The 24,279-nt window shown below is 36.5% G+C and overlaps 3 protein-coding genes across 4 annotated transcripts; 2 read left to right on the forward strand and 1 right to left on the reverse strand.

Annotated features, from left to right (window-relative positions):
* Positions 1 to 508: 508 nt before the first annotated feature.
* Positions 509 to 1,276, reverse strand: LOC113773694 (uncharacterized mitochondrial protein AtMg00310-like). Its single transcript, XM_027318318.1, has one exon. The coding sequence runs from the start codon at positions 1,274 to 1,276 to the stop codon at positions 509 to 511; it is 768 nt and encodes a 255-aa protein (XP_027174119.1).
* Positions 1,277 to 3,711: 2,435 nt separating this feature from the next.
* On the forward strand, positions 3,712 to 10,310 carry LOC113773071. Its single transcript, XM_027317599.1, has 9 exons — positions 3,712 to 3,891; positions 3,972 to 4,022; positions 4,989 to 5,010; positions 5,138 to 5,252; positions 6,595 to 6,627; positions 7,852 to 7,977; positions 9,239 to 9,345; positions 9,422 to 9,493; positions 9,680 to 10,310. Exons 1-9 carry the CDS (start codon positions 3,751 to 3,753, stop codon positions 10,084 to 10,086), a joined length of 1,074 nt encoding a protein of 357 aa, XP_027173400.1. The 5' UTR covers positions 3,712 to 3,750; the 3' UTR covers positions 10,087 to 10,310.
* A 4,751-nt stretch (positions 10,311 to 15,061) lies between these two features.
* Positions 15,062 to 22,213, forward strand: LOC113775634 (alpha/beta hydrolase domain-containing protein 17C-like). Of its 2 annotated transcripts, XR_003468910.1 has the most exons (6): positions 15,062 to 15,594; positions 16,360 to 16,396; positions 16,485 to 16,721; positions 16,853 to 16,900; positions 21,503 to 21,838; positions 21,920 to 22,213. XR_003468910.1 is itself a non-coding variant. In XM_027320586.1 (5 exons), exons 1-5 carry the CDS (start codon positions 15,296 to 15,298, stop codon positions 21,758 to 21,760), a joined length of 879 nt encoding a protein of 292 aa, XP_027176387.1. In that variant the 5' UTR covers positions 15,062 to 15,295; the 3' UTR covers positions 21,761 to 22,213. The 2 variants fall into 2 exon arrangements, 1 of the variants encoding a protein (XP_027176387.1); XM_027320586.1 differs by having other exon boundaries at positions 21,503 to 22,213.
* Positions 22,214 to 24,279: the final 2,066 nt, after the last annotated feature.

The raw sequence follows: 24,279 nt of genomic DNA on the forward strand, positions 1-24,279 counted from the left end.
ATGTTCAGCAAGCACTCCTCATCCCCCATCCGTTCCTCCTCATCTTATGCTGTTTCTGTTTCGAGGATGCTCAACTGATGTTGTTTCTGTTGTGATTGTTGATACTCCTCCCAATCCTTCATGGCTTTCCTAATGACTTGCATAGAATGTCTATCCTTCCCTTCAAATTCAGCTTCATTTCTAGCTTTCCAGATCTGCCAAAGTATTTTCACTGTTAAGTTTATGTGCTCCCTTCCCTCCTTTCGCACCTGCACTTCCATTAACATACTCCACCATCTGCTGAAGTCGGTTGTGTGCTCTTTAAGTCCATCCCACTGGAGGGGCGCCATCCGCCATATCATTTGTGCTTGTTTGCACTGAAAGAAAATATGTTCCACAGTTTCAGTATTTTCCCCACACAGCTTGCAGATTAAATCATCTTTGCCCGTTCGTTTATGTACTACCTCCCTACATGGCAAGGCTCGGTTCAGAATTTTCCATACAAACAGCTTTTGTTTGTGTTTGATCTTCATCTTCCAGAGCTGTTTCCAAGCTTTCCCACTCCCTCCTTCCCAACTTGTCTCTCCCTTATCTCTGCCGTTGCCTTCCAACCAATTTTCCTTCTTGTTATTGCGTCATAAGCTAAACTCACTGTGTACTGTCCATTCTCACTATGGCTCCAAAAGTAGGAGTCTGGTCTGCTAGTTAGACTAATAGGAATTTTGAGAATCTGTCTGGCTTCTCTCGGATTGAAAGTTCTAAACACAAGAGGTGCATTCCATCTGAAGTTACAAATCAGGTCACTCACTTTACTAATCGTACAAGTTGGGGGCTTTGTGGACACCATTTTACCTTCTTTGCCATCCTGGATCCAAGCATCCTCCCAAATTCTAGTGCCTTTGCCATTACCTATCTTCCTCCTTGCTCCTCTTCTTACCTCCTCTCTTGCGCTCATCATGCTTTTCCATATCCAAGAGGAGTTGGCTTTGGCTTCGCAGCTTAGGGGTGACTCATGTTGGTAATACTTGGCTTTCATCACCTTACTCATCAGCAGGTTTGGGCAGGTGAGAAGCCTCCAGATTTGTTTACCCAACAATGCTTTATTAAAGCCTTGTAAGTCTTTAAAGCCTAAGCCACCATTATGCTTTCCCCTTGCCAGCTTTTGCCATGAACACCAATGCACTTTCCTTTTGTCATTTTCCTCTCCCCACCAGAACCTTGCCATAAGAGCTTGAATGTGTTTACATAGTTTGACTGGAAGCTTAAAACATGACATGGCATAGGTTGGCATTGCCATGGTTATAGCTTTCATTAAAACCTAAAACCTCTTTGCCTGCTTGGGAGAGCTGCTTATTGCACCAACTAGCAACCGTTTTCTGACATTTATCTCTGATAAAACCAAAGATCTGGTCCTTTGTTTTGGTAATGACCATAGGCAGCCCCAAATACTTCCCTTGATGTACCACCTGGATATGTCCTAGTCTACTGCATATTTCCTTTTGTTCCTTAGGTTCCACATTCTTGCTAAAAAAGACCGATGATTTTTCCATATTTATCAATTGTCCTGAGCCTTGTTCATACATTGCCAATATCTTCATCACTTCTTCAGCTTGATCCTTGTCAGCTTTGCAAAAAATGAGAGAATCGTCTGCGAAAAAAAGGTGACTGATTGATGGTTCAGCTCTACTTATCTTCAATCATGATAGCTTGTGATTGCTCTCTGCTTGAGTCAACAAATTGGAGAAGCCTTCGGATACTAATAAGAAAAGGTAAGGTGACAGCGGATCACCTTGCCTAATTCCCCTTGAAGGTGTTAAGTAACCTTTAGACTCCCCATTTATATTGAAAGAAAAAGTAGTTGTAGTAATGCACTCCATTATCCAACTAATCCAAATCTCACTGAAACCCATTTTGTTCATCACAGCCTTCAAATAGCTCCACTCCACCCTGTCATAGGCCTTAGACATGTCTAACTTTAAAGCCATAAATCCTTGAGACCCTTGCCTTTTGTTTTTAAGGTAGTGCAAGTACTCGTGAGAAACAATAATGTTGTCCAAAATTTGTCTTCCAGACACAAAGGCTGCCTGGTTTTTACTGATGCATTTGTCCAGTACTTTTTTCAATCTATTAGCAAGAATTTTGGAAATGATTTTGTACAAAACATTGCAAAGACTTATAGGCCTGAAATGCTTGATCTCAATGGGATTTTCTACCTTAGGAATCAGGGAAATGAGTGTATGATTGACTGCCTTTAGCATATGGCTAGAATGAAAGAAGCTTTTGATAGCTTGAATGATGTCTGTTTTGAGGAAATGCCAAAATTTCTGAAAGAAAATTGGTGTCATGCCATCCGGACCAGGGGATTTTGTTGGGTTTATAGAGAATAAGGCTTGTTTAATTTCTCTCTCCCTAACAGGTGCAATAAGTCCTACGTTCATTTGGTCAGTGATGGTCAATGATATTCCTTCTAGGACCTTATCTATTTGCCCAGCCCCCTTACTGCCGAAGAGATCTTGATAATGCTTCAAAACTTCCTTTCCTATCTCCTCTTCAGTTTTTGCCCAAGATTTATCCTCTCTTTGTAATCTTGTTATCCTATTTCTCTTGCGTCTTCCTTTTACACTTGAGTGAAAGAAATGTGTATTTCTATCTCCCTCCTTGAGCCATTGAACTCTAGCCTTCTGGCTCCAGAAAGTCTCTTCCTCATCATAAGCCTCCTTCAATTTCATTTTCAGCATCTGTTTTCTCCCTTTTTTGTCTTGGCAGTCACTATTTCTGAGATCCTCCAGCTGTTTCTTACATGTTTCAATGCTCTTCCTAGCATTTCCTTGGAAGTTATTTCTCCACTTGAGTAATCTACATTCAGCCTCAGCAATTTGTAGACCCTGTTAACTTAAAAGGGTCATAGCCAAAGTAACATGAACAATTTGTAGTAGTGGATGATGGATCAGGAAGCCCAGAATCTCTCAATTTATAATGTATCTGTTTAAAGAAATGCAGTCAATAAGGTATTTGATTTCAATTTTCAACCCCACTGGTTCTGGTCCTAGTGTTGCATAAATACTGAAGAAGATGCATTAGAAAGTTGTATTAAAAGTACATAAAAAGGTTATGAAAAAATTTGTGGAAATGTATAACTATCTACCGAACAGTTGGATGATGCATTACTTTGTTACATTAAAGGTCAAGAAAAAAATTTAGAAAGAAATGTACAAATGTACAAGTATCTACCCAAACATTTTGATGGATTACTTTGTACCAAAAAAAAAAAAATTAACATCTAATGTATATCTTTAATGGATCAAGAGCAGGTATGGTTGGAATTTTCGTACAATCATTCGACAGTTATACATAATATGATGTAAATTTGCTATATTCATAAATTTTACGAGTACACACTAATTTACTGCATAGATTCAACTGCTACGAGTTGGTCAAAAAAAAATACAACTGGAGCAATATTTGGAATGTCATTTTTCCTCAATAAATTTCTACGTTTCTTTTGAACTTTTTATCTTACATATATCAAATCGCTACGGTATATTTTTTTTTTTTACAAAAGCTTCAATAAATAGCAATCCAAACGTGACTGAAGTACAATAATCGTACCGAAGTGTACCCGATCCAACCATACTGCCCCGCTTTACAATTTTTTTCAATGGTCCCTTTTTTTTTTTGGATAGAAAGTAAAAAGAACAAAATTTATATTTGGAGGCAAATACGTGACTTGGAACTCGAAACAGTTGAAGCTCTATCGAAAGAGATACTTTTATGCTCAGCTGCACTACGTGGCTACACGCGCCGGCTCTGCGTCTTGGCATTCCCACTCCTTCAGCGGCGTCAAAGCCGGGCAGCTGGTCCTCCACCATGGCCACGCCGTCCTCTGCTCGAATCGCCATCGTCGGCGACGTCGTGAGCTTTCTATCTCTCAGCCCCGCAATTCACGATGTCATTTTCTATGGTTTTAATTCCATTTTATTGAAATTTTGAAGCATGATGATTGGAGTCTGGAAGAAGATACAAAAGCACTTCAATTCCTCGAGGTCTTTCTTGTTAACCTTGCAAAGCTGTAATTATTACTCAATTTTGCCTGTGGACCTCCTAATTTCTTTATTTTAATATTCGCCGCAGCAGTGAACAGTCTAATTTTGACTAACAGGTGTAGATGCATGATACATTGATAAAAAGAGAATTTCAATCTTGAATAAAGGTTATGTGCTCGTTAGCAATATGTTTATACAGTCAATATAGAAAAAATGATTAATCCAAAATTTTTTTAGCTACTAAGTTTTAGTTTTATTTCGTTGGATAAAGTTGTTTTTGGAGGAAAATGCTTGCATAAGGGGTTTTTTTTTTGATACGTTGAGGCCTGGAATTGAACCGTGGTTGCTGGAACTAAGAGTCGAGTTACTCTAACACAGGATGAAGTGGCTGATAGCAAATGTTTGCATTAGTGTTTGGTTTATGCTTTTTGAAGTTATATCATGTGAAGTAAATAGTACGTCAAACCAGTGGACACTTGATTGAATGGATTAGCTATTTGTATGGACTCTTTTTGAGGCATTTAACTTAAGTGAGTTGAATGGAAAGATAATTAAAGATGAAAGATTTGCTAATTATTTTCAAGGAAAGAGACATTTTTTACAACTGAAACTGTTTGATGGCCAGAACCTAATACTCAAAAGGTGAAATAATTTTAGCAAATGTTTGATTCCATGACAAAGGTTTAGTGGAACTGTTTATTGTGCGCTTACATGAATAGGAGAATTGATTTGTCAGGGTGATAAGTTATCACACAGTCAGAAGGAAAAAAAGTTAGCACGGAGCTAAGGGAGGAATAACACGTAGATGATGAATCAATTTTTTCTTTTTTGGTTTTCGCACAAGTTAGATAAAGAATAAAGCTCACTTGAAAGTTTTATATCAAATTCAGCTGTACGTTGAGCATAATATCCTTTCTATTCCTTGGAATTCTTCTCTAATCTGATGTCCTTTTTTCTGAAATGCAGCCGGATTTGGTGCTTTTCACAGGCACGATCTCTTGCTTTGAACTCACTATTTGGGATATCCACAAATAACAACAGCTATTTCCAGCTGTAACCCAAATCCTGAAATTTTACAAGCGTCACACAATGCATATTCTGCTGATTTACTCCAGGTGATTTTGGCAATGAGAATGTTGATCTTGTAAGAAGTATTGCAGAGGTTGACATTGCGAAAGCAGTTATTTTGGGGAATCACGACGCATGGGGTACTCAAAAGTTTTCTGCAAGGTAGGATACTTTGTACCTATGTCTAACTATATGCCCAGAAGTTTGACAAACTTGTTGCTGTACTATTGCTTGTCTAGATATGTTAGGTTGGGTTCCTGATTGGCCCAATCCTTTACTTATCTTTGTCCAGATTTCTGTTTGATGTTTCATTATACATAGTAGAATTTGTTAAGATATACAAACAATATTCTCTTTGCTTCGGATATCCACCCTCACCGTAGTACTATAGTGGTATTGTAAGTGTTATAGTTTATGTTTTTTCAATTTTTTGTTGTCTTCCAATTAGATTTCTTGCTAAATCTTCTGACACATTTCTTTATTTTCTTGTTTCGAGTAATTCTTTTCCTAGATGTGATATCATACAAGGACATAAATTCTGCATTGTTAGAAATTGCTGGTTTAGGGGAAGGCTCCTTCAGGCTGTAATTGCTCAAATGTAGCTTTTGGTCTTTCATGAACAAAACAATGGATCTGTCACAAATCCAATGTACTTTCTGTGGATTGTTTTAATTCCAAGTTTCTGCCAACTGGACAAAATTATCAGTTGGATTACATGCTTTTTTAATACTTTTTCTAGCTTCCAAAGATGACTGTTAAACCCGTAGGAGATTTGAATTGAACTAAAATGATGTCTTCATTCAGTCGTGTTCCAGAATCCTGTTCAGGTTTTTGCTGGAGAAAACGGATTCTTGGTTTGCAAACCAAGTTTGCTGTAATTAGGTAACCAAGTTAGAGTTGCATGATAACTCTGGATAATAGGGAGAAAAATTAGGTAGAATGCTGTGAGAAAAGCCTTTGATAGTAACCAGTAATGAGCTTACAAGCATATGGAACTACTTTTAATTCCCTCCCATAACGTTCCATTAGGTCTGCATCCCAGTTATCTCCTTTAGAAAGCATTAATAAGACTTCAGAACAAGTTAGAGGCAACATCGACACCAACGGATTTACATCTAACTTGTTCCATCCAATGAGGCTGAGAATGCTCTTTTACTTGGCTTTGATTTATGTGTTGTCTTGTTACATTTTATAGCCCTTGTTTTCAAGTTTTGACATAAGTATTTCAGTTATTATAGGAAGAATGGTTTCTTGCTTTATTTCTGTCGAGATCTAAAATTTTACCTGTGAGTTATTAAGCCATGGGTTGAATGTTAATGTTTCTCCTACTTCTTAATTTATCACATTATGTACATCTATAAACTTTTTTCGGCTTCTATTTAGCTTCCCAAGACCACGTGGATAGTTTTTTGACTGCTGAATATTAAATTTTGTGATTAATATCTCATAGGCTTCATACCTTTTTCCCTTTACATTCTGATTTTTGCATCAATTTACTTTTCAGGGAGAAGGATCCTGTCCAACTTCAACTAGAATGGTAAGTTATTGAGTTGCTCTATTTAAATTTTAGGAAGTTTGAGAATTGAAGCAGATGAGAGTCGGGTACCACTCACTCAATATATTCTGTAACAAGAGCTTCCAGTTTATACTTCAGCATATTCAGTGTCTGCTTTTTAAGTTCAGATCAGTAGGATAGGAGCTGGTATTCTTTTCTTAGTGGTCTTACTAGTTCAGTCGTCATTTAATGAGCTTAGATATGAATTAAAGCTAGAGGTTTGATGTCAAAGCATTTCATTATGTTCTTCTGATTCTCTTGGATCATTAGAAGAAAAATATGAGGAGGCTGCTGTTCAGGTCAAAGTGGAAATCCCTCAAAATTGGTTCGAGAACCTTATGGCGTATCCATCTTTAGTGATCATTAGAATTAGAGACATGAAACCCAATTTTATTTTAAAAAAAAACATGTTAATGCGCAAAGAACATTTCTTCGTTTGAGTTGCTAAGATGCCTTTTCCGTGTCCATATGTCGAATTCACTTAATTAGATAATGAGCAAAAGTCTTTCTTACTGATATCATATGGTTGTGTAATCTCTAAAATGGGTTATTGCTTCCATCTTGTTTCTTTATTCTCCTTTCCATGCTCGGATACTGTCTTTGCTTGCAATTGGGACAATTTTATATGATCAAAATGCTTGATTGCTATTGGAACTATTCAATATATGATCAAAATGAACTATGGGTTATTGACTTCATAACTGTCTATAGTCAATGGGTTCAAAAAGTTTTTTCCATGAAGAGTAGTATGATACCTTGAGTCACTTTGGACTGGTAGATGATTTTCATCACATCTCTATGGAGTGTTAAAGCTTTGTACACATGAAACCCACTATGGCAAGAGCTTTTTGACTTGTTGAGCCCTATTTCATAGCATGTGTAAGTTGGTCTTTTGAAATTCCTGCTCTACACCACTTATAAAAGACTGAATGGAAGTCCTTTGGCCTGTATGTATAAGGTCTTGAAATTTGAATAGAGTTCTAGGGAAGGCTTAAATTCCGTCATAACTGGGGAAAAAAAATGTTGGGCCTTGTTGTTTTGTGGTGCTATAGCTGCTGTTGCATTAACATCTGTAATTTCATTACTGCATTGTCAACTAATGAACCAAACTTGAACATTAAAAGAGAACAACATAGAACATTTATTCGTTTTTCAATATTTATAAATGGACTGCAATTTCAAACTTTTGCCATTTATAATGGTTAGTCTAGGTGATGAGCATGTTGGCTACAGACGCATTGATTTTCCATCAGTGAAACTGAGTATTGTCGGTGGACGACCATTCTCTTGTGGTGGTAGCTCTCTCTTCAGGAAAAAGCTACTGGTTGCTAGGTATGATTTAGTCAAGTTCTTCACTCGTTCTGTCCTATTTTTTGTTTGTTCCTGTTTCTGGAATGAAATCTACATGACGGAGGAGAATTGCAAAGACTTCTTCATTGGCTGGGCAATAATGAACATGAGACTGCATTCTTCCAATCTTTTTTTTTTTAAATTTGACAGTATTCAGATGTTGACTCTAAAATTCCTCAACAATCTCCAAATTTTGTTGACTGATTATCTTATAGTAGACTGAATGGGCATCCTTCATCTTTCCTGTTGCTCAGCATTGTGGTTGCTGTTGAAAAGTCCTTGCACTACTGCATTAACACTTTTTCTCCCCTTTGCAGTTCCACCTTCATTCCTCTGAGACTTGTAGTTGCTGTAGTTTTTGGGTTTTCTGGAATTATGTGTTTTCTGAATTAAATATAAGTTGATCTTTATATGGAAAGTATGCATAAGGCTTGGCATCGAAATTGCATATGGAACCTTAGGTGCAATCCATTAAAGGCATACGCAAATCGAACAATAAAGAATTGGGTTAAGGGCTTTTATGGTTCTTCTAATAGAGACATGGGAGGAATGGAAAATGTGTTGACCTTCTACCACAACACTTCTTGGCAGTTAAGTAAAATCTTTAGCTCCTTTTACCACAGTCTGAGTCACCCTAACTCCAAAAACAATTGAGTGGAGATTTGGAGAGCTGTCCTGTAGTAGTCCTATGGCATATGTATGTGATATATATCATGTATAGAGAATGTCTTTTCAAGAAGAATAAGGGAAATATGACAGAACAATCTTTCCTCATGTGCTCCTGTTCTGTTATGAACCCCAATTTGAGAAAGTAAGTTCCCTTTCTGAAGAATCCAAATATTGTTGTCCAGTTTCTGTTCTTCCTTTATAAGACCTCCTTCCACAATACCTATTAATTTCAAGCAATTGCTAATGGAAACCCTTCTTCTTTGCTTGAATTTGGTGCCCTGCATCTTATTACTCTTATTTCTTTATGCCTTTTGTATGCTTCTATGTATGTATTATGGCCTCATAAGTTTTATCATAACATAGCTTTGAGATTGTTCATCGTTTTGAACAAAGAAGTTGAGATTTTAGTGATTGTAATCTCACATTCATCTATTCGTCTTCAATTTTGATTCAAGAACTAGGTAAATATGTTCTTCATATGCAAGTTTGATCTGCTTTGCCACAAATGCTTTTTCCATGCCTTCTACTGCCGTCTAGGTTGCACCTCATATCCCATTGCGATTTTTGTGCTCAGATATGCGGTTCACGACATGGGTGAAAGTGCCAAGAGGATCTATCAATCTGCTTTAGGGACTCCTGAAGATCATTCAATCATCTTACTGGCTCATAATGGACCTACTGGTATATCACCTTTGCTATTTGGCCATGTTTTCAAGTGCTAGCTGCAGGATAAACTTCAGTGGTCAACATCATGCAGGCCTTGGGTCTAACATGAATGATATCTGTGGAAGAGATTGGTTCTTTGGAGGTGGTGACCATGGTGATCCAGGTAATTTTTGTCAGGTTTCCTTGTTTGATATGTAGCCAGCCTGTGAACTGGAGTACTTACTAATATGCTGTAGCTCATGGCTCCAACGATTACAACAGGAATATACAAGTTTATGCAGTAAGAGTAATCCTTTTTCATCTCACTAAAATGGCATTTGATAACTAGATGACAAATGTTATTCTACAGATTTAGCAGAAGCAATATCCCATTTAAAAGAGACCACCAAATTATCTATCCCTTTGGTGGTATTTGGTCACATGCATAAACAGCTGGCACATGGAGCTGGTCTTCGGAAAATGATTGTTTTTGGAGAGGATAACACTGTATATTTGAATGGGGCCATTGTCCCTAGGGTAAAAAGATTGGGAAATGAACAGGAAAGCCATAAGAGGAGCTCCACGTTTAATGAGACACCAGGTACAGCGTCAGAATCAGGAGGCACAGCGCGGGCCTTCACTATAGCAGAGATCTTGGACGGACGAGTGGAGAAAGTTACGGAAACTTGGGTTTCAGTGGTGGGAGAAAATATATCCTTAGAAGAAGAACACATAATGTTCCGTAGGACAACTGCAGGTAACAGGCGGGCATTGTAAGTAATGCGGTCTGTCATGACAACAAATATCACATTCCTGTGAGGACAAACTTGTGGTCATGTACATAAAGGACATAAGCTTGGTCAGTCCGTAATTTCATATTCCCTTTCTTTCTTTGGTTAAAAATTGTGTACTTCTCCTTGAATTTCAGATTCACATGAGCTGTGACTGTGTTCATACATTTGACTTGAATCATGTTGCCTACCAGCCTCCTTTGCTCCTTCTGTGACGTGTGTTTTTAGAAAGAGGCCACCATGGTGCATCAGTAGTTTTTATGCAATTTTAGACTTGTAGGGTATTTTCTTTCCTTAAATGTGGTTTTTAATGTTAGATATGAGCTTTGTTATTATCCGTGTGCCAACAGGTTTCTATGTGATTGCCAAGGTTTTAGTGTACTAAATTCCATGTCCAATCTGGCTTTCTGGGACGTACTACAATCTACCTCTCAAGAGTTAATGGTCTTTTCCCTCTAAACTGCAAATATTACCCAGTGGCAGGCTGGAGCCTGGAGGCCGAGATTCGAACCCTTTTGCCAAGTGAGCATAGAGTAATTTATTTATTGAATAAAAGGAAAGGGGTACTTCATATGGTAGTGATGATCCATCACCTAGATTTCTTCAAAAGTATGCAAAACTAAAGTAGATAGTCAGCAATGAAGTGAAGTTAACAACGTGTTGGTTTTGACCCAATTCCTTTTCAATCAAATCATGGTTGAAACCCCTTTTAAGAGCTCCATTTTTTCACCTTTAGTTCTCTTTAGGACCAAACTTTTGCAAATGCACCAACTTCCAAGCATTCAATGGCTTTGTTGACCCATTCTCCACCTTTAAATCGAAGCTTTCTTTCTAATGGTTTGCCTTTTTCTTTGGGTGGAAAGTTTATACACCCGGCTCTCTTATAAAAGTTTACAAAAGAAAGAAGTATGGAAAAGAACGTTGGTTGCAAGATCTCTTACGTTGTTGCTAGGTGATGTTAGGACGTTTATCAAAGAAAAATCCTACTCTAAGCAATACACGATCATAGAAAAAAAAAATTAAAAGATGGCTCGACTCTGAATTTTAGAATTTTCATATTTATCTATCGTTTACATATCGTATTTCTAAAATCACTTGTTGCTGGTGAATCCTTCCTAAAAAAACTAAAAAAGCATATATAATGAAAGTTTTGGTGGGCTGGCAACATTTATACACGAGAAATTCTAGCCAGTTAACTCTTAGCCTCAAAACAGATGTTGGATTCTTTTGGGATTTTTTTTTTTTTAAGGTTGTGAAAAGCCGGGAGGTGGCGTGGTTGGATCTTACTCTAGAACTGAGCTGGTTATCCAATATTGGTTCCCTTGCTTCTCTTTCTCTATGTTTCAATTCTTTTGAAGAGCACGCAATTGAATTGTCATCATCAATTCCTCAAAGGAAAAAAATAGTCATTATCAATATGTCATGACTTCTTTCTCATAAAACATTAACTTGCTTCTTTACTTTCTTGCATTTTGCTTTGCAACCTTAAAAATTAGGATTACCAAGAAATTTGCGTGGCTTATTGGGAGATTCAGGAGCCAGGAATTGGAACAAGTGAAACGCTGCTCTTTTTTTTTTTTTTTTTTTATTCTTCCCTTCTTACCATCTAATCCAATCCTCCCCAAATGAAATGCTGTGTTAGATAACTTTGAATAAAAAAAATATTTGTTAAATCGCCAAGTATGAATCATGATCTGGTTTTCAATGTTATTCATTCTTTGAGTGACTCAAATTTTGCTTGAATTGCCTGCATGTTTCATTACTTTTGAAAATACAAAGTATGGATCAGAGGAATGATCTCTCCAATACGAAAGCAAAAAAGCATCGCGAAAATATGCGATGGTATCATTGTATGTATGACTTTTTGCTTCTTCTTCAATTCTAAAAAACGTGAATGACCTTTGATTTATGTCCTTTTTGTAGAAATCATTTCGATTAACTCTCGATCCTAAGAAAAAGCTTCACTTGTTCGTATCTATATCCTCATAATATATAGTCCACCAAGCAAAGTTGTTCCCTTTTTGACAAAAAAAAAAAAAGCAAAGTTGTTCCCTAGTTTTATATCTCTTTTCTACTAATGCACATTGATCACATGGGCAGCCTTGTGCTGTCTACGTCTGTTGCCATGACCTCTTGGTCATAGCCACCATGCTATTCTTTTTGTTCATAGATTATTCGTAGAGGATGCCTTCTTGCGTGGTTACTTTTGTGGTCCCTAATAAAACTCGAGGCTCTTTAATAGGGCTGTAATTACGAGCAGCTCAGCTCGATCAAAAACTTAACTCAGACTCAGGCTGATCGAGTTCGAATCAAATTCGAATAGCTCGATAAGACTAATAAATCGAGTTCGAGTATCTAAAAATAATGCTCGAAAACTCATCGAGTCTTATCGAGTTTTTTAATTTTAATTCTTTAATATATTATTATTATTATGCCTAAAAGAGTGATTGAATTTATAAAATGTTTCAAGTCGTAGGAAATTTTTTAAAGGGTGATACTGTTTTTTTGTTCAAAAATTGTCAAGAAAATGAAATTTTCTAACTCGAACTCGATAAGGCTAGCATTGACTCGATCACATGCGAGTCAAACTCAAGTTCTGTGAGCGATGCATCGAACTCGAGTTCGAGTTCCAATAATACTACTCGCTCGAGCTCGAGCGTCCTTTCTGCAGTATCGCCATACTCGAACTCGACTCGACTCAATAACAACCCTACTCTTTAGTTTCTACAAAAATTAATATTTGCAATTAATCTATTATTTTTCTTCCAATATCACACGAAAGTTTGCAATTAAGCTCCAAATTTTGGTTAAAAAAAATGTTCCTAAAGAAGTGAGTTAAAACAATGTAAACTGTTAATTCCTATTTAGGTAGTTGGTTTGGGACTGCAAGTTCATTAAAATGATGAAAATGCAAAATGCTGTCTCGATGAATCTTAAAGAAGAGCATTCTGATGAAGCGTCAACCTTTTGTAATCTGCAAAGCAACACAAAAAAAAAAAACAATGAGGGAATGTCTGATTCTGACATTGTCTGCCTGACAGACAGACTTATTCATTTCACCCCAAATCTGCACTTCACTTTCCTTCCTTCTTTCCCTCTTTCTCCTGTATAGATCAACAGCAGCCTTTGACCGAATCTTGGCCGTCCGCCATTCTCCTAAATACAACCTTTTTGGCCTTTCTTTATTTACACATTTGGCATCCCACAGATTTCTTAGATCCATCTTACTAGCAATTGGAAGTATAGTTTATCTCATCTCAAATGTCTATGTTTTGTTGTCAGTGGCCATTTGGTCCAATGGTCATCCCCTTTTTGGTGATGCTGGAGGTCGAACCCCTGACCTCCCACAAACTTGTCACTTTACGTGGCTGGTCTTCTGCCTCCACGAGATAGCTCGAGCGGTCCGCTCCCCCTCCTTAAGGTATGGTGAACTTCCTGGCTTGTCCAAGGTTCGAGTCCCGCTGTTAACGTGCTTAGTGTGAAGTGAGGCCTCCTTTTCCGGGCCGCAGGGGATTAGTCGGACTCCGTAAAAAAAAAAAAAAAAACAATGTCTATGTTTTGTTATCTGTGATTTCTCCTTGTTCTAGATTAAGGCTATCATCATTATGGGGGCACCACCGACCTTTGATTCTTTCTACTCATGGGAAGAGTCAAAACTACCCCTTCTTATGGCAAAATTTTGCTGTAAATTGATCACTGTTCATACCATCTCACTTAAAATTCTTATAGTCTGTTAAACCTGTAAATGCACATAATACAATCACGTGAAACTCTAGCTTGTGTAAGCAAGCCCTTCTTATAGTCAATAAACTTGATCATTAGCATGATTATTCTTTAACCGTTGCCTGCAATCATGAGTCTACAAAATCTTAGGGGGCTGGCTATGTACCAAAATCCAGTGTACAAGATTTGAAAACAACGGAAAAGAGAAACCTTGATGAGAGACTTCTGTCCTATATTCTGCCATCATTCTTGATACACTCTTAAGTTCATGACTAGGCATACAGGATAGCTAATTTCCATGGTTTCTTGTTGAAACTTGTTCAAAATTGGCTAGCATAAGCATGTATTCAAAATTTGGTCCTGAAATGCTTGAGCTGTACAAATTGTTACTAATCTGCCATTTTGCATAATTTTATTACTTATAGAACGGTATAAGGAATAAAAGAAACTGTCAAACAAAGTTGGTATGGCTTCCATCACCAAAGTTATTTATTTTTTGAGAAGACTTCATTTTTTTTTTGTTTGAGAAAGTGTTTATGTGCATCTTTTTGTATTCAATTTTGACAAAAGCATGAAAATCAATCCTAGTTGGATAAGTTAGATTGGTCTTTTATTACCTAAATTATGTTGGTAGATTTTCCAAAAATATAAACATATAATAAAAAAGTTACATGTGATGCATTAACTAGCATGATACGAATTTCAGCTATAAACGTACGACGAAAATGATAACACAAAATGATATAAAAAACGTACTAGATTAGATAATTAATCGAAATAAAAAAACTCTATCATGTTAATTCCTATATGGTAATTGCTTATAATTTTAAAATATCAAAGATTGCTGCATAATGTCATATCAAAACAAACATGAGAAAAGTTTTCCCAGAAGATCATCATTGATTTGGAGATTTATGGGTCTTTTGGTCTATGACAAACACATACTACTAGACTAGTGGATAAGCTTCGCATTCCCACAGCCCAATTAATCAAGTGTAGCTACCAATCAGTGCCAAAAGTTAATATATACTGTCACCTTTTCTGTATGGTCCTAACTCCTAATCAACTACGACAATAATTAAGGCCAAACTTGACTTTTCTACTTTTTCTTCTTGATAATGGCTGTCCATTCTTCCCAAAAACAGCCAAAAGAAAATAAAAAGCAGTTGGTGTAGACAGTTCATCCCAACCAACATGCAACAGTTGATTTTATACTTGCTTTAATTCTTCTGGGGCTTTGGTCTTTTTTTTTTTTTAGCTCATCCCGCTTAGATCGGATCTTTCTTCGTTTTCCTACCAACAAACCACCAAAAACAAAAGGAACAAATAAAAAATAGAGAAAAGAGAATGACAATTGTCCAGGCAGAATAACAAGAAAAGTCAGGGATTGTCTTCATTATTGACTCATTTTCATGGCCTGAAGCAATACTGGCTGTTTTTGAAGGTGATTTTTCTTTAAAGGGTTGGTTTTAATGGGCAATGTAACATCAAACGTGGCTGCAAAGTTTGCATTTTTCCCTCCAGACCCTCCAACATATGATGTTTACAAAGATGAAGATGGCAAGTATATTTGCAGCGGATTAACAGCTGATAAGAATGTAGATGTTCACGTATTGGAAACAAAAGTTGGTAATAAAATTGTGGCTACCTTCTGGAAACATCCTTTTGGGAGGTTTACGCTTTTGTATTCCCATGGTAATGCTGCTGATTTGGGCCAAATGCAAGAACTTTTCATTGAGCTCAGAGCTCACCTTCGTGTTAATATCATGGGGTCCGTCTTTTCCTCTTGATCATTGTATTTGCCTTATCCAACATGCCTTCTTGTCTATGAGTTGTTTAGAGTAATTGCTTTTGTGGGTATGATTCCTTTCTTTTCTGATGTCAGCTTTGGGTGCTATAAAGTTTTGATTTTGATGCATTTTCTTGGTTGTGTAAACTTTCTTCCTGATACATGTACACAGGTCCTCTCGAACGTGTTCATTTTACTGGGGAAATTACATTGGGACATTTCATTTTTCTACCTTGATTTCTGCTGAACTGAACTTCTACAAGTAGTTTGCTATATTTTGCTATTTTGGGTTCAAATCTTTTCAATTAGTGGGCCTGTGAGTTTTATATATTAGGTGACATTTGTGTTGGTGATTATAATCATCAGACAAGCCTAGCTTATATACTTGCAAGAATTTAGTTTCAAGACATTATTTGCACTGCTGTTTCTGCATTTAGTATGACAGTTTTATTTGTCTATTTCCGCAGTTCATTGAGGTTGTGGATTTTTTTTTTTTGGGTTTAGCAATTGAAATTCTACTTGTTTTCCTCCATTTACTGCCAAAAGCTTTTTGAAAGTTATTTTGGTCTGATGCTCGGTTAAACATAGCTAAGTTAAATTTTTTGAATATCTTGTATCATTTTTTTTTTTTTTGGAAACTATCCTATAGATTTTCAATCTAGCATCATTTCCTTTTACTAAGATGAAAGTTTTATACTAGTCCTCTTCCTCAAGTTACTGAATTTTCATTTCTTTCTATTATGGCAGCTATGATTATTCAGGATATGGAGCTTCCTCTGGTAAGGTGAGAAAACATGAGACTGTTTGTATTGAATTCCTGCCGTACAGAAACTATGTATTTTATTCCTAATAGTTGACCTTTGCTTGGGCAGCCATCTGAGTTCAACACATACTATGACATAGAGGCTGTATTCGATTGTTTGAAGAATGAATATGGAATAAAGCAGGAGGATATCATCTTATATGGCCAATCTGTTGGGAGTGGTCCAACACTACATTTGGCTTCTCGTCAGCATAGGTTGCGAGCGGTTGTTCTGCATAGTGCTATCCTTTCAGGAATTCGAGTATTGTACAACGTAAAGATGACATTTTGGTTTGACATATTCAAAGTAAGTATTCTCCTCTTGCAGTTATCATGTTTCTCCTCTTTTCCCAAATTTACATTACTCTGTCTTTTAGTCAGTTTGATGCTGATGGTATTCACCCTTTGTTCTTTTGCTTTTCATTTGTTTTCTCGCAGAATATAGACAAGATAAGGAATGTCAGCTGCCCAGTCTTAGTTATACATGTAAGAAGTGCCTCCTCTTTTGTCTCTTCATTCCTTCTCTTAGATATAATTTGAGTGCATCAATTATTATGGATTGTTTGTTGCTCCCTTGCTGGTAAGTTGTAGCAAAATCTTCAGGAAATGTTGTGCAGAAATCAAATTGCCAAACCATATGTAATCTTACCTTTTTTTTAACAAACTAACAGAGTTTCTATAGTAAATAATATGTTATGTCAATCAAGATTTGCATTCTCAAACTATTCTATTGCTGTCATCGTTGTATAATCTTTTAGAGGAAAAGAGCTCATTGACAACATGGACTAAATTAGGATATGTGACAGATAGTACGTAATTAGTTTGGCTGATAAACATCTCTGCCTTGTGCAAAGTTAGCATGCAATAATCTTCTGGTAGATACAAAGCATTGCAATTACTTAGAAGATCTGAAACAGAGGTAGACTCCACTCCACTGGTATTTCTGTCTGTTTTACTTTGTACTTATTCAAAGTCAAGGAGCTCAAGAATTGTTCTTGGAACTTATATAGATATAATGTTGGATGAAGACCATTTGCATTTAGTGATTTGATTAGTAGTTGCCTGTGATTGTGGTTGGTTTCGATATAATCACATCACATGAAACTTATATTACTTTCTTGAGACATCTTTGAAGCATTGCTAATGTATTGGGCAAGAATACCAATATTTTGCACATTGTAACTGCAAATAGTGCTAACCTTGCTTTTTCTTATTAAAATTATTATCTTTATTAGATCACAAATACATTGATGCCCTGACAAAAGAAAAGGCTGTTTGTTAGGCTCTCAGCTTATAAATGCTTTTATGTTTTCTCTAGCTTAATATTGTATTTTGCATTGTTACAACACAATGATATATCCACTCATATGCTGCAGTACATACAAATGGAGAATCCATGTTGATAGAATCTTCAAAGTGGTTTATCGTGTTAATTGAATTCTACATGCAAAAACAATAAATGAAATGCTTGAGGTGGATGATTTAAATCTTTCACTTGCATTCTGCTCTAGTGGCTTTGCTTGCATGTTGTTAATGTGCTTCTTACGTGAAAAAAGCATCATACCATTTTTCAATTACTATTCCTTCCTACTTGCACTTCTGAGAAATGATCATAAATCTCTTTGACTGCGTGCTTGTTTGCCTGAGATTACAGTTGGAAATTATGCTAAGACCGTCATAGAGAATCCTTTAACAGAATGAATTTAGAAACTAGCTTTATGTTTTGTGTCAATGGTTGAATCTTTTCTTTCATTTACTTTGTTTGGTGTTTACTTATGGAAACCGTATACAAAAGCACAGTATAGGAAAAGGTTCAATGGAGTTGCTTACTACAGTATTGTGTTTCTGTGAGTTCGAAAAGTGCGGCGGGGGGGGGGAGGTCTTTGGAGCATTCTGTACTTCAATTTCTGTTTCTTCCTTTTGAACGAGGAAGGGGTAGATTTAAAAATCTATCTTCTGTTCCTGTTGAAATTGAAGAAGAGTAATTGATTACAGATTCCCAAATTTTGGATAAAGAGCAGTAAACATAGGCTACATCTTCCTTTCTTGTACAGACCGTGCGGTTAGATTATATCCAAGCTGCAATAGTTGGTCCTAAGAATGTCGAGTGAGATTGCATCTCATCCCTAAATACTGGAGCTCAGGCAACTAAAGTTAACAGCTGGCTGTGGCTAAGATGATCTTAGATTTCACAGGTAGAGAGATGCTATATGAGCCTAAGGTGCATATCTTGCAGAATTTTTTTCTTTCTATCCTTTATGATACTCTATAATAGTTCCCTCTATATGTCCCCTGGTGCTTCAATCAAAATGGTTTTCCTGGTGAATGAGATGGTTTACTTTTTTTCCTTGTATTTGAAATCCTGGTCTCCTGTAGATTAGGGCGTTCAGCTTTTGCTCATAGTTCTGGGTAATTTGGGTTTGAGTGAAAGAACACAAATTAATTTGGGTTTGAGTCCATCCCTCAAAGTAAGCATCCTGAAAACAGGAAAAAAGCCTTGATAGAGTTTTCTGGTATTCCATTGCCTACAAATTGGGAAATATAGTTCCCTTCTTTTAGGAGAATACTGATGTGAATTATACATAGGCGTTTTGTTAAGCTGGATTGCCTTTAGTTTTCAGAAAACTAATTCAAGGCACCTCAATACCTACTTATCATTTACTGTGAGTTTAAAGTACTTGTGTAATCTGGGAAAGGAAACTATTTGAAAAAAGAGGACAGGGAACAACTGTTTTTAAAGCAGGTAAAAACTGGAAACAAAGAGCAAGGATCTCTTTGTTCCTTTTAACATGTAATGCCAATAGTACGACATTGTGAAAGAGCATTTCAAGGTATGCTTGCAGCAAAAGAAAGCATATGGAGAGCAAAGTCTTCTAGTCTGGTAAGAAAAATCAGTGCTATGAAGTTAACAGAACCTCTTGGGATATTTACTCAAACAAACATTTACATTTTATTTAAAAATGTCATTAGCCATAATAGGTTTCCGAAAGTATAGAAGTAAACTACTTAGAAGTCTGACATCAGCTATCAGGAACCCAAACATATGTTTGTTCTTGCCTTCACAAAAATTCATCTAACTCTCAGTCTACTCAACCTTGGGATGATGCTCCTGAGTCCTGACAGTCAGAGCACTAGCAGCATAACTTGTAGGCACCTCCGGCTTTGATAGAGTCTTTGCATGTCCAAATTCCAGAGTCTTTGCCAGAGTCTTTGCTGAGTCTTTGCATGTCCAAATTCCAGCAGCCTTCCATTTTACACATACCTGCCACAGAAAATTTGAATAGATATTTTCTATGCAGACTGATCTCCAACTTCTTAATCCGCTTTCACCGACTTGCACCATTATGGGCATTAGATTTCCCATCAATGGTCACCTTCCTAATTCTCTTAATCATGTTGAATAGCCGGAAAATTCATTGCAGGCATGAGGGGTTGAAGGATGGAGCTGTAAAAATCCCAGACTTCCTTTGTAGACATAGGGAAATTGTTGTGTAAAGAGAGGCAACATGCAGTATGTGTTCTTTGTTTTTGGGAAAATAAGAGAAGTAAAGGGAAGGAGAAAAATATTTAGAGATAGGAAGTCGACTTCTGTGTTTCTGAAGTACATTAATATTAACAACATTTTCTTAAGTTCCAAATAAACAAATGAAATATTTGAGTATCCCAGAACCTAAGTCTAGAAAGAGCTGCATGACTAATAAAGAGAGACACTACTTTAACCCAAAGCCAGATGTCAGCAAAGGAATACAATGCATGGGATAGAAGGTCCTTCTTAGGCCATGATTAGTTTGTTTAACATTTCCAATCAAGAACTTTAACCAAAAGGATCAGATTGTCACAATGCCATCATGTTTCCTTGACTGCAGAATCGCTAACAAGTTGCCATATCTAGCTTCTGATTAAATCCTTATTTCATGTTTGACATGGATCATTCAACAGTTCTCCAAGGAAATATTCTGGGATGAAAAGGCTGTTTTTTTATCCCAATAGAGAATGACGCAAAAGGCACGTTGTGATTCTGAAAGTTTATTCATCAGAACTCCAGAACAAAGATTTATCCTTTTTGCTATTTTTTTCCTTTGTCAGTGTCTTAGAAGGAAATTAATGCCGTTACCAACTCCTTAAGGATTTCAACATCATGAATCTATCTTTCTGAGCTTTGTCAAACAGTTTATTTTGCAATTTGATGTAAACTTAAGAGGTCTTTTTTCTTAAATTGCCTACCTACCACTGACTTTCTTTATTAGCTATTAGAATTTATATCCCTTGCTTCTTCACTAGTAAATGCTATTTGTTCTCTATTAAGGACATCCTGTGCCTTCTTGAAATAAGCCTGGTAGCTTCTCTATTTATTCTTCTGAATTTGTGTAAATTGTCAGTCATTGGCATCACTAACTGCCATTTACCTGGCATGCACATATGGTCATTCTTAGCTGAATAGGCAAAAATGAGGGTTAAATTTGGCTGCAAGTATCATTCCAGTTTTTTTCATATCATTTGTTTCGAAAGATGACTGATATCCAGATATATTAGCACATTATTTCTGGACAAGGAAAAAGTTAAGCTTGTCATTATATTTTCTGGATTGTTTGGTTTGCGAAATTTCTCTGTTCTTATATTTCTTTGATAAGCAAGTGATCTCAATCAGTAGGTATCCTTCTTAAACCTAGTGTAGGGCATGCCCTCCAGAGAAGTTTTATTTGAACAATGGCTTGCTATACAAGTTAAGCGTTGTGCAGAAACTCTGAAATAGAAAGTAAAACTTTTATTTGGACAGTGATGCGTTTTACATTCTTTGATTAGACTGTAGTTCTGCTGATTTTCAACGAGATACCTATTACTAAGTGGAATATTGCTGCAATTTCTCAAATGTTGATCTTTGATCTTGTTGCCATCAAGCGTCTTGGATAACATTACTTCCTCTAACCATTTTACTAGCACTAGAATTATTTCATGTATCAATATGATAGCAAACTCCTATTTCTTAATCAGATTTAGCTTCTTTGGTACGAGTGTTTTCCATGATTTCGATTTACAGTTCTGCTTCTTTGACTACCTTCTTTGTGTTTGTTGGTCAAATATTTTCAGGGCACAAGCGATGACATTGTTGACTGGTCCCATGGCAAGAGATTGTGGGAACTATCCAGAGAAAAATATGATCCATTATGGGTCCAAGGAGGAGGTCATTGTAACCTTGAGACTTTCCCTGAATACATAAAGCACCTGCGCAAGTTCATGAAAGCGATGGAAAAACACTCATTTTCAAAACGAAGCAAGGCTAACCTGTCTCCAACTTCAAGTATAACTGAAGGAAAATATAAATGCTTGAGACTTGCTAGAAAATAAATGAAGCACTTTCAACATGTGAAAAGTACTGCTCAGACATAGCTCTTTGTTGCCTCATGAGCCACCATGGGAAAAAAGGTGGGATTACTTGCTTCTGTTTAGTCGAGTAGCAGTTTATTCAGCAATATTAAGCAGTGTGTTGTGATCCGTGTGGGGCAGCTGAGCGTCCAGACTGTTGCATCCAGATCTTGCTCGCTTAAAAGATTGTTATGGAGGAGAGAGCTGCAGGTGACCTTTATTTGATGTGGCAATGTTTCCAATTGACAAAGTTTGAGTTGTTCTGATCTCATGTACACGAGGAATGTCTAGGCTAGACAAAGACTGCTCTTGCTAATAGAAAAGGGAATGCAAATATCGCTCATTTTTTTGTCTCAAAAGTATCTGTTTAGTTTGTTGATTCTGTATTTTTCTTCTTTTCTTGATGTGCTAGATTCAGAGTACCATATCCCTTCCCATTTGATTCCTCAACACATATGATCATGCAATATTCCTTCTGCTTTCTGGTTGCAGAAATATAGAAAGCATAATAAATGAGATGCAAACTCATGAGTAAACATGCCTAATTAAGATTATTTTCTCATCAAGACTGCAACCATTCTCCTTTCTTGACCCTCTTACCAGGAAAAATAGAACAGAGCACAACTTGGGGAGATGCCCATTATACATACGTCTGCATTTCTTTTCTGATCCTCCTTTATTTCTTTGTCCATAAAATCTTAAACCCTCTTTGATTATCGTACAGGGCTAAAAGTGCAAAGCTTTCATGTTTAGTTGTAATTCTAATCCAGTATACATACAAGGTTTGATCATAGTTAACTATGACAAAAACTCAATCAAGTTAAGGGAGAAAGCCAACCTACACAACTAAAAAATTCCAGTTTTCCGGATTCTAAGGGATTGATCCTCTTTTTTATTCTACAGGTTATTAAATAGGACCCTGTTATGTCATGACTTAGAATATGCTACTGCATGTGCTTAAGATTTAGATGATGTCTCTTTGTGTATCATTAATTAATTTCCTATGCTTAATTAGAGATTTTTATGTAAATTCTGAGTAAAGTATCATTTAGCTTAGTTTGACTGCCCCCTTTTCCGATTGATGACTCCGGATGGAACAAATACAACAGACTCCAAAGTCAGTTTCGTCAATCCAAAGAATATATTTAAGCCTTTTATTGTCAAGTTCGAGGCCTCATGATTTAAAGGTTTTGGGTTCAATTTCTTTCCCGTTTTCTACTTATTAAATCCTATCCCTCGCCTATCATAGTAATAATAATAATGTCCTCAGGAATTAAAGTAATATAGTGATACTAAAATCATCTATGTAGTTCTAGGATCAACTATAAATTCGGGCAGCAGTAAAATTTTTTTTAAAAAAATTAATGGAAGAAAAGCCGTTATCAGATATAAGCAGGTTAATATGCTTTAGATTGTCAATACTTCGTCTCATTTTCAAGTCACAAGACTGGATTGCCTAACAGGTCAAATACTTCCTCCTCCACTTTTTTGTTTTGGCTGTTTCTTGTAAAGCTTAATCTCCAGATTTACGGGATTAGTCTCCCAAAGCAGGGAAAGGCTCTTGAAGTCCACAATCACATGTTAACATTTGCATTAAAATAGAAGCTATAAGTTAAAAGTTGACTATTTTAAGACACTTGTAGGATATCAAAGAAAATTGTGCTTTCTGATTTCGAAGTTCGAAATGTGCATAATCCCTTTTCATAACAGTATGTTTATCCAATTAACAATCACTGCTAAAGAAAAAAAATTTGAAAAATACTATGTTAGTCACAGCTTCATCTGTCATGATTAATGGGAAAGAGCCTGTAGTATGAGAAGGTTCACTGCACTGAGAACCAACAATTCCTTCATTTGATTCGTCCAATGATCCCTAGAGATGAGAAGGTGGGATTAGCATAAAAAGTTAAATATTTGGTCTTCTCCAATGCAAAATTTCTTCTTCTATTTAATGAGTTTGACATGGTCAGCTCCATTGGAAGGAACTAAAAGCCAATGATTAAATTACACCCGTTACTTCCAATGAGGTATAATCTTTGGATTCTTCAACCTTGGATGTCTTGCATCCTCTTCCATTTAATTTAACATGGGATAAAACCTTGTATTCAGCATCATTGAATCCTTCCCCCTCTTTCATGTAGAAACTACAAGTTGCCACCTAACCAAGGCCTTGAACTTAATAAAAAACCAAGAAACATATATATATATACCTTGACTGAACAGGTAGAAGATTCCAAGAATTCTACTGCATGCTAGAAGGAATCTCGCGCGATGCTAGTATGGGAGGAGAATTGTAGTAGACCTGATGACGTAAAAGCCATGATGCCTCTTTTTGTCCTCTGCTGCTTGAAAGCTTGTGCTTGAGTTTGTCTGAATCTACTGCAACTAAAGTTTAGGGTGTTAATTTGTCACATTTCCTCTTGGCTTTTATCCAACAAAATCCCTGTCTCTGTTAACATTTCATTTTCAAACGAACATGTCAAAGACTCAAGGGCCTCGGA

Source organism: Coffea eugenioides, chromosome 6, assembly GCF_003713205.1.
Source record: "Coffea eugenioides isolate CCC68of chromosome 6, Ceug_1.0, whole genome shotgun sequence".
In the NCBI taxonomy this organism is placed as follows: domain Eukaryota; kingdom Viridiplantae; phylum Streptophyta; class Magnoliopsida; order Gentianales; family Rubiaceae; genus Coffea; species Coffea eugenioides.

Excerpts from the sequence above, each read along its gene's own strand:
- LOC113773694 (XM_027318318.1), bottom strand. The coding sequence starts at position 1,276 with ATGGCAATGCCAACCTATGCCATGTCATGTTTTAAGCTTCCAGTCAAA.
- LOC113773071 (XM_027317599.1), top strand. The coding sequence starts at position 3,751 with ATGCTCAGCTGCACTACGTGGCTACACGCGCCGGCTCTGCGTCTTGGC. Across the intron at positions 5,253-6,594 it reads ACTCAAAAGTTTTCTGCAAG|GGAGAAGGATCCTGTCCAAC; the intron begins GTAGGATACTTT and ends TTTACTTTTCAG. Across the intron at positions 9,494-9,679 it reads TGGTGACCATGGTGATCCAG|ATTTAGCAGAAGCAATATCC; the intron begins GTAATTTTTGTC and ends GTTATTCTACAG.
- LOC113775634 (XM_027320586.1), top strand. The coding sequence starts at position 15,296 with ATGGGCAATGTAACATCAAACGTGGCTGCAAAGTTTGCATTTTTCCCT. Across the intron at positions 16,722-16,852 it reads TTTGGTTTGACATATTCAAA|AATATAGACAAGATAAGGAA; the intron begins GTAAGTATTCTC and ends GTTTTCTCGCAG. Across the intron at positions 16,901-21,502 it reads GCCCAGTCTTAGTTATACAT|GGCACAAGCGATGACATTGT; the intron begins GTAAGAAGTGCC and ends AAATATTTTCAG.